The 9278-nt window shown below is 43.7% G+C and overlaps 1 protein-coding gene across 1 annotated transcript in view; it reads right to left on the bottom strand.

Moving 5' to 3' along the window:
* Positions 1-7888: 7888 nt before the first annotated feature.
* The window catches only part of LOC142440262 (olfactory receptor 2Y1B-like), a 28076-nt gene continuing 26686 nt past the window's right edge, over positions 7889-9278 (bottom strand). Inside the window, exon 2 of the mRNA XM_075542746.1 lies at positions 7889-8901. Coding sequence (XP_075398861.1) covers positions 7889-8901 — 1013 coding nt within the window. The remainder of the gene's footprint in view (positions 8902-9278) is intronic.

Raw genomic sequence — 9278 nt, 5'->3', positions numbered from 1 at the left:
AACAGAAGACAGCCTGAGATCAATGACAGATGCTATGAAGAGGAATAATATTCGAATAATCGGTCTACCGGAACACAACATAACACACAAATCGACCGCCAAGATAGCAAAGGAATTCCTGGAAGAAAATTTCCCCAACCTAACAAAGGAGAATCCGACTCTCATACAGGAAGCAGAGAGGACGCCGGCTAAGCTAAACACCAAGAAGAACACGCCAAGGCATATAATTGTAAAATTATCCAACTTAGAGGAAAAAGAGAAAATTCTATGAGCATCAAGAGAAAGGAAGACAGTCACATACAAAGGAGCGCAGGTAAGGATATGCTCAGATTTATCAGCAGAAACCATGAAGAGGAGGAGAGAATGGAGCAACATCTTCCAAAAACTGAAAGATGAAAATGCCTCCCCCAGAATCCTATACCCTGCCAAGTTATCCATTAAGATAGAGGGTAAGATAAGGGTCTTCCAGGACAAGGAAGAACTCAAAATATATACTGCAAGTCACCTGACCCTGCAGAACATACTGGCTGACTCACTATGGCCAGAAGATCAAGCTCCAACTAGAACCACCAGGAGACCACCATATAGCCCATCTCCATCTAGAAGCCAACATGCCAGCAACACGTACCAGGACAACACGGTCTCAGATGGAAAAGAGGACAGGATAGAAACCCTCCACTCAAACGCAGTACACTGATATGAAGGAAGATAGGCAAAGACCCAAAACACAAAACAGAATATGGCAACCATGAAGCCAGAGATTGTAATAATCACTTTGAATACAAATGGGCTCAATTCATATGTTAAAAGAAAGAGGCTGGAGGATTGGATTAGAAAACATAACCCATCAATCTGCTGCCTGCAAGAGACACACCTTAAGCAAACAGACAAGCATATGCTGAGAATAAAGGGCTGGCAGAAAGTTTACCAAGCAAATGGTAACTCCAAGAAGGCAGGAGTGGCTATCTTAATCTCCGACAAAATGGATCTCAAGATCCAAAACATAAAAAGAGACAAAGAGGGACATTACATAATGCTCAAAGGCTCAATAAACCAGGAAGCAATAAGCATACTGAATATTTACGCACCTAATAATGGTGCGGCAAATTTCGTCAAACAAACTATTAAAAAAATGACAGAAGAAATCACGGAAACAACAATAATAGTGGGGGACTTCAACACTCCACTATCAGAGAAAGACAGGTCACAGGGAAAGAAGCTCAGCAAAGAGGCCAGAGAGCTAAACAATGTAATTAGGCAACAGGGCCTGATAGACATCTATAGAGCCTTTCATCCAAAAGCAAAAGGTTTCACATTCTTCTCCAATCCACACGGATCTTTCTCAAGAATAGATCACATGCTGGGGCACAAGGCCAGCCTGAGTAAATTCAAACACATAGATATTATCCAGACGTCTTTCTCAGACCACCATGCCATAAAGCTGGAGATTAATAGAAGGGCACCCAGAAAAGCAAGAGCCACCAATTGGAGAATAAACAACGATCTCCTGCGACATGAATGGGTTAAGGTCCAGATCAGAGAGGATATCAGGAAATTTCTAGAAACTAATGAGAACGAGCATACAACATATCAAAACTTATGGGACACTGCAAAGGCAGTTATCAGAGGTAGCTTGATATCACTGAATGCATACATGAAAAAAGAAGAAAGGCGTATGACAGATATGTTAACACAAAACCTCCAACAACTAGAACAGAGTCAACAGAACTACCCCTCCAATAGCAAGAGAAAAGAAATAATAAAAACCAGGGCGGAGTTAAACCAGTGGGAAGACAAAAGAACAATGCAAAGGATTAACGCAACTAGAAGCTGGTTTTATGAACGATTTAATAAAATTGACACTCCCCTGGCAAAGCTTACCAAAGATAGAAAGGAACAATCATCAATAGCCAGGATGAGGGATGAATCGGGGGCAATAACAACAGACCCCAATGAGATAAAAAGGATAATCACAAAGTACTATGAAGGTTTGTATTCTAATGAATTCAGAAACCTGGAAGACATGGATAAATATTTAGAAAAACAATCTATCCCTAGATTATCTGAGACAGAGATCAAGAACCTCAACAAACCCATAGCGAAGGAAGAAATAGAGAGTGTCATCAAAAACCTACCAAGGAAAAAGGCCCCAGGGCCAGATGGCTACACAGCAGAATTTTACCAAACATTCAGGGAAGAGCTGACACCGATCCTCCACAAAGTATTCCATAACATCGAAAAGAACGGCAAGCTCCCAAACTCATTTTACGAAGCCAGCATTACTTTGATACCCAAACAGGGAAAAGACCCCACAAGTGTAGAGAATTATAGACCAATATCTCTAATGAACATAGATGCAAAAATCCTTAACAAAATATTGGCCAATAGAATACAAAGGAACATCAAACATATCATTCACCACGACCAAGTAGGATTCATCCCAGCGATGCAGGGATGGTTTAACATCCGAAAATCCATCAATATCATACACCACATCGAGAAGAAAAAGGATAAAAACCATATGATAATATCCATAGATGCAGAAAAAGCATTTGACAACATCCAGCATCCATTCCTAATCAAAACACTCATGAAGATAGGATTGGAAGGTAAGTTCCTTAAGCTCATACAAGCTATCTATGAAAGACCAACAGCCAACATCATAGTCAATGGAGAAAAGACAAGAACAATACCACTGAAAAAGGGTACAAGACAAGGATGCCCCCTGTCCCCTCTTCTATTCAATATCGTTTTGGAGGTTCTGGCTAACAACATAAGACAGCGGAAGGACATCAAAGGGATCCAGTTGGGAGAGGAGGAGGTGAAACTATCGTTATTTGCAGATGACATGATCCTATACATTGAAGACCCCCAAAACTCCACAGTTGGAATACTTACAGCAATAGAGGAATACGGAAGAGTAGCAGGATACAAGATCAATAAACAGAAGTCGGTAGGGTTTCTATACACATCGGACAGGGCCATGGAAGAGGCGATTAAGAGGGAAGTACCCTTCACAGTAGCCAAGAACAAACTGAAATACCTAGGAATATACTTAACAAAAAATACTAAAGACCTATATAAGCATAATTATAAAACCCTATTACAGGAAACCAAAAGTGACCTTCACAAATGGATGAAGCTCCCCTGCTCATGGTTAGGTAGGCTGAACATAGTAAAGATGACAGTTCTTCCTAAAGCACTCTACAAGTTCAATGCTATACCAATCCAATTACCATCAACCTTCTTCAAAGAATTGGAAAAACTGACCATCAACTTCATATGGAGAGGGAAGAAACCCAGAATTAGCAGAGAACTCCTCAAGAAGAAGGACACAATTGGAGGACTCGCCCTACCTGATTTTAATGCCTACTACACAGCTACAGTGGTCAAAACAGCATGGTACTGGCACAATGATAGACACTCAGACCAGTGGAAAAGAATAGAAAGCCCAGGAGTAAAATCATCAGCATATAGACAACTGATCTTCGACAAGGGTCCCAAAAACGTCAAGTGGGAAGCAGATGCCCTCTTTAATAAGTGGTGCTGGAAACAATGGATATCCACATGTAGAAAGTTGAAACAAGACGTCTACCTCACCCCATGCACAAGAATACACTCAAGGTGGATCACAGATCTAGAAGTCAAACCCCAAACCATCAGGACCATTAAGGAGGGAATCGGGACTAATCTCAGAGCACTGGCCCAGGGAGCACATAGGCTCACTGCAACAGGGAAGGGGACACACACAGGTGATCTGGAAATCGACAAATGGGATCTAATAAGAATAAAACACCTGTGCACCTCGAAAGACTTTGCCAAGAGGGTGACAAGGCAACCCACAGACTGGGAGAAGATTTTTAGTAATGACACGTCAGACAAAGGGCTCATTACTAAAATCTACAACACCATCATGACCTGCAAAAAGAGGAAAACAGTTAACCCCCTAAGGAAGTGGGCAAAAGAAATGAGACGAACTTTCACTAGAGAGGAGATCAATATGGCCAATAAATATATGAGAAAGTGCTCGAAGTCCCTTGCCATAAGAGAAATGCAAATCAAAACAACCATGAGATACCACCTAACACCCCTCAGGCTAGCTCAGATCAGTAAATCAGAGAGCAACAAGTGTTGGAGGGGCTGTGGTGAAATAGGAACCCTCCTCCACTGCTGGTGGTCATGCAGATTTGTACAGACACTGTGGAAAGCAATCTGGCGATACCTAAAGAAAATGGAAATTGATCTACCTTACGACCCAGCCATCCCTCTACTGGGCATATACCCGGTTGAAGCAGCAAATACAACACGACCAGTCATATGCGCTCCAATGTTTATTGCGGCACAATTCACAATAGCAAAGACTTGGAAACAGCCTAAGTTTCCATCGGTAGACGAGTGGATTAGCAAACTTTGGCACATACACACAATGGAGTATTATGCAGCACTAAAAAGCACCGATGAGCACGTGAAACACGTTATTTCATGGGAAGAGCTGGAAGGAATTATGTTAAGCGAGGTAAGCCAGACCCAAAGGGACAGGTACAACATGAGTCCCCTGAGGTAAGTACAAACAACATGACAGAAATGGGGCATTAATCCACCCAAGGGGAGGGTATGGTTTATATCTCCACAGGGAAAGTGGGACCAGACTTCAACCCAGTGTCGCAAGGTGTGAATGCAATATCCCGGCGTGGAGGACGAAACCGGTGGAGAGGTCTGGGAGGCTGGCCCCAGCACCATAAATTAAGTGGATTCCTGCCCCTCCCCTGAAAAGATCTTGTTCCAAAGGACGACATTGACCCTGCAGCTATGGGAGATGGACATATTTGATCAGAGCACACGGGAGCAGATGAAGGGGCAGGAGGAGAGAGTGGAGCACAGCCTGGCCCACCAGGCCGTGATGATGATGTTCCTGAGTAGAGCAGCCAGTCCACAGAGAGAACAACATGGCTGGCCCTACTATGAAACATGATGCCCCTCAGTGACTAAGGGCAATACAGGGGACAGCACCGGAGACACAGTGTGGGAATTGCACCTGACCTGATCCCACCACACCGAGGCAAATCACTGGGGGAGTGCAGCAGAACAGCAAGGGAATGGAGTGGCAAGGTCCCCAGGGAATGCTGAAAGTGGACTTTGGGGCCAGGGCGTGGTGCCCCAACAGACTGGACTGGAAAACGCTCCTAAGGGCCAGCAAAGATCCCTGAACTAACTACAAGCTTTTCTCTTGTGAACTGTTTTGTTTTGTTCTTTTTCAGTGGTTTGTTTTGGTTGTTTTGTTGTCTGGTTGTATACTGTTGCTTTGTGTTCCTCTGTCTAGTTTTCGTGCATGTTAGTGACTCCACAGGTCTGTCTGAATAGGACAGGCTGGATGAACTATCTGGATGAAAAACAACGGGACCGACAGTTCCGGGGGGACTTGGGGTGGGGGGTAGGGGGGGTAAGGAAGTGGTGTTAACAAACCCAGGGACAAGGGAAAACCATGGGACCCCAAAGGGTAGAGAAGGGGGAGTGGCAGGCCTGATGGGAAATGATCAAGGGTAAGGTTGCTTAGAGAAGAGGTATACTCTAGCCCAGGTGGCGATGAAGCATGGTAGTAGGGCAGGAGGAAGGTCAAGGGAGATGGAGGAAAGAGCTAGGAGTCAAAGGGCATTCATGGAGGTCTAGACAAAGACATGTACATGCAAATATATATAGGAGGTTGGGGAAATAGATCTTTGTGTCGATATTTATAGGTCAAGTATTTAGGTGGCGGAAGGACCTTGGGCCTCTACTCAAACACTTCCTCTATGCATGAATACCTTCTTTTATTAAATTGGAACTCTATGATGCTCACTCTCCCGACACAACGGCTGGAGCCAAAGTGGGTGAACAAGTAAATGTGGTGAAGAAAGCTGATGGTGCCCGGCTATCAAAAGAGATAGTGACTGGGGTCTTAAAGGCTTGAAGATAAACAAGCGGCCATCTAGCTCAGAAGCAACAAAGTCCACATGGAAGAACACACCAGCCTGTGTGATCGAGTGGTCCCAAAGGGATCAGTTACCAGGCATCAAAGAACAAAAAATCATATCATTGACTGCACACCTCCATGATAGGATCGCTGAAGACAAATGGGTGCACAAGCAAATGTGGTGAAGAAAGCTGATGGTGCCCGGCTATCAAAAGAGATAGTGTCTGGGGTCTTAAAGGCTTGAAGGTGAACAAGCGGCCATCTCGCTCAGAAACAAATAAGCCCACATGGAAGAAGCACACCGGCCAGTGCGATCACGAGGTGCCCAAGGGACCAGATATAAGGCATCATGCAAAAAAAAAAAAGATATAAGTGTGTGTATGTATGTGTATATATGTGTATATGTATATATGTATGTGTATATATATATTATATTAAATGAAGGGGGAAGTGCAGAGTGGAGACCCAAGGCCCAAATGTCGGCCAATGGAGATCCCCTCATAGAGGGGCTTAGGAGAGGAGATGGGTTAATTAGGGTGTGAGGTAGTATCGATGAAGAACACAGCTTTCCCCCAGATCCTGGATGCTCCCTCCCCCCAACTACCATGATCCGAATTCTACCTTGCAGGGCTGGATAGGACAGAGGCTGTACACTGGTACATATGAGGGTTGGAGGTACAGGGAATCCAGGGTGGATGATACCGTCAGGACCAAGGGCGTGAGGGACGATGCTGGGAGAGTGGAGGGTGAGTGGGTTGGAAAGGGGGAACTGATTACAAGGAGCCACATGTGACCTCTTCCCTGGGAGAGGGACAGCAGAGAAGGGGGGAAGGGAGACCCCGAATAGGGCAAGATATGACAAAATAACGAGGTATAAATTACCAAGGGCTTATGAGGGAGGGAGGAAAAGGGGAGGGAGGGGGGGAAAAAAAGAGGACCTGATGCAAGGGGCTTAAGTGGAGAGCAAATGCCTTGAGAATGATTGGGGCAGGGTATGTATGGATGTGCTTTATGCAATTGATGTATGTATATGTATGGATTGTGGTAAGAGTTGTTGGAGTCCCTAATAAAATGTAAAAGAAGAAAAGAGAAAAAAATGATTAGGGCAAAGACTGTACAGATGTGCTTTATACAACTGATGTATGTATATGTATGAACTGTGAAAAGAATTGTATCAGCCCCTATAAATTGTTAAAAAATATATATATTTCCTATTAAATTTTTTAGGGTGGCCTCAAAAAAAAAAAAAGAGAGAGGGAATTAACAAGGGGTTTCCATAGAGGTCAGATTTAGGGTTATGGGAACTCAGACCTCAGCTTCACCTCATGTTTGCTGTATAAAATTGGATCAATTAGATAAATCCTATAAAATTCGATTTCATCATGAACAAGTAAGAAATATATCACAATAATCTCATAATGTTGTTGTATCCTTGATAACCTACAATGCTTTATATAAGTACTTTTATGTATAATCTCTTTATTTTGGTCCAATAAAGTTGTATTTAGAGGCTTTGAAATAGGCCTGAGATGAATACACATGGTCAGGTTCATAATTTGCAAAATGGAAGTCAACTCCTCTCTTCAGCTTTTGGGTACATTTACTTGGCACCATTCTAAGAATCGCTGACTTTCGAACAGGAGCTATCATTTGGAATTAAGTCTTCTCTCACTCTCAGACTTGCTTACAAACCAACTCCTTCCCTAAGGTGACTACAGTCTTCGATTTCCAACTTCATTTCTTTAGAAAGTTGTAATCAATACTTAACTTGCTCTTGCAAAATGATCAAAGACATTGAACTAAAAAGGAATCCCATGGGATTCCCACTTCCAAGTCCAAAACAAGGAAGGTAATGTACTAAAACCTTGAGGTCTTGCAAGGGCGAAGTTCTACTGATTACTTGCCCTCCCAGGAACTGGATGCGCTTCGTGATCTGAGCTATTTGCAGACAATTACATTGATCCTCCTTAGCCCACTACAACCCTTTGTCTCTTCCTTTCCACAAACCTTCCTCAGAGCCCCTTTCACATCTTTGTTCCTTAGGGTATAAATCATAGGATTGAGCATAGGGGTAATTATAGTGTAAAAAAGGGCAACAAACTTTCCTTCACTCTGAGAATAACTACTCGTGGGCTGAAGGTATGTGTATATGGCTGAGCCATAAAAAAGGGAAACCACTAGGAGGTGGGATCCACATGTCCCAAAAGCCTTCCTGCGTCCAGCAGTTGAGTTAACTTTCAGAACTGCCCTAGCAATGTGTACGTAGGAGGTTAGAATTAGTGTTGCAGGAACCACCAAGATGATGACTCGGGCCACAAACATCTTCACCTCTGTCCCTTGTGTGTCCTCACAAGCCAGCTTCAGAAGCACAGGCATCTCACAGAAGAAGTGGTTCAGCTGATGGAGGCCACAGAGAGGCATGGCCATCATGAGGCCTGTCTGAACCAGAGAGTTCATGAAGCCTCCTACCCAAGAGATGGCAGCCAGTGCCTGGCAAAGACAGGGGTGCATAATGGTCATGTAGTGAAGGGGTCGACAGACAGCAGCGTAGCGGTCAAAGGCCATAACTACCAGGAGCACACACTCAGTGGATCCCAATGCGAGGGAGATGAAGAGCTGAGCCACACATCCTCCATAGGTGATAGTCCGATCATGTCCATGAAGATTTTTCAGAAGCTGTGGCACAGTACTGGTGGTGTAGCAGAGATCCAGGAAGGAGAGGTGACACAGGAAAAAGTACATGGGTGTGTGCAACCGCAGGTCCAGGCGGGAGAGGGCGATGATAGCGGAATTGCCAAAGAGAGTGAGGGAGTAGAATATGGAAATGAAGACCAAAAGGACAAGTTCCAGTTGAGGCCAATCTGAGAAACCCGCCAAAATGAAGCCTTCTCCAAAACTAGAGTTGAGCCTTCCCGTGGATCCTGGTGATGATAGATGTGCTTCTGATGAGGCTTTAAAAGAAAACCATAAACATGTAAATGCACAATGGAGGGAGTCTGGTGTTTTTTTTTAATGCAGTAGCAAAACCTTGTCTGAATTGTGTTCAGATCTGTGGGAGAAGTCAGGATTTGTAAGTGATGAAATAGCATATCTGATTAAGGAGATTGTGAGAAACTGACAACGTGGGAATATGACTAGGACTATATTCCCTAAGTTCTAACAAAGGACATCTGGAAAGCTAGTATTCCATGGTAGGAAAGCCACCACTTTGGTAAGTTAGTGATAAAGTCCAAGCACATTATCCTGCTTTAAATATCATTCCCACAGATTCTCCCCTAACAGCTATGCTGTCTTAAAGTGAGCACATGGTTGAGTCTGTCTCCCTATA

The sequence above is a fragment of the Tenrec ecaudatus genome, chromosome 2, assembly GCF_050624435.1.
Source record: "Tenrec ecaudatus isolate mTenEca1 chromosome 2, mTenEca1.hap1, whole genome shotgun sequence".
Lineage (NCBI taxonomy): Eukaryota > Metazoa > Chordata > Mammalia > Afrosoricida > Tenrecidae > Tenrec > Tenrec ecaudatus.
This window is presented reverse-complemented; position numbering and strand designations above follow the sequence as displayed.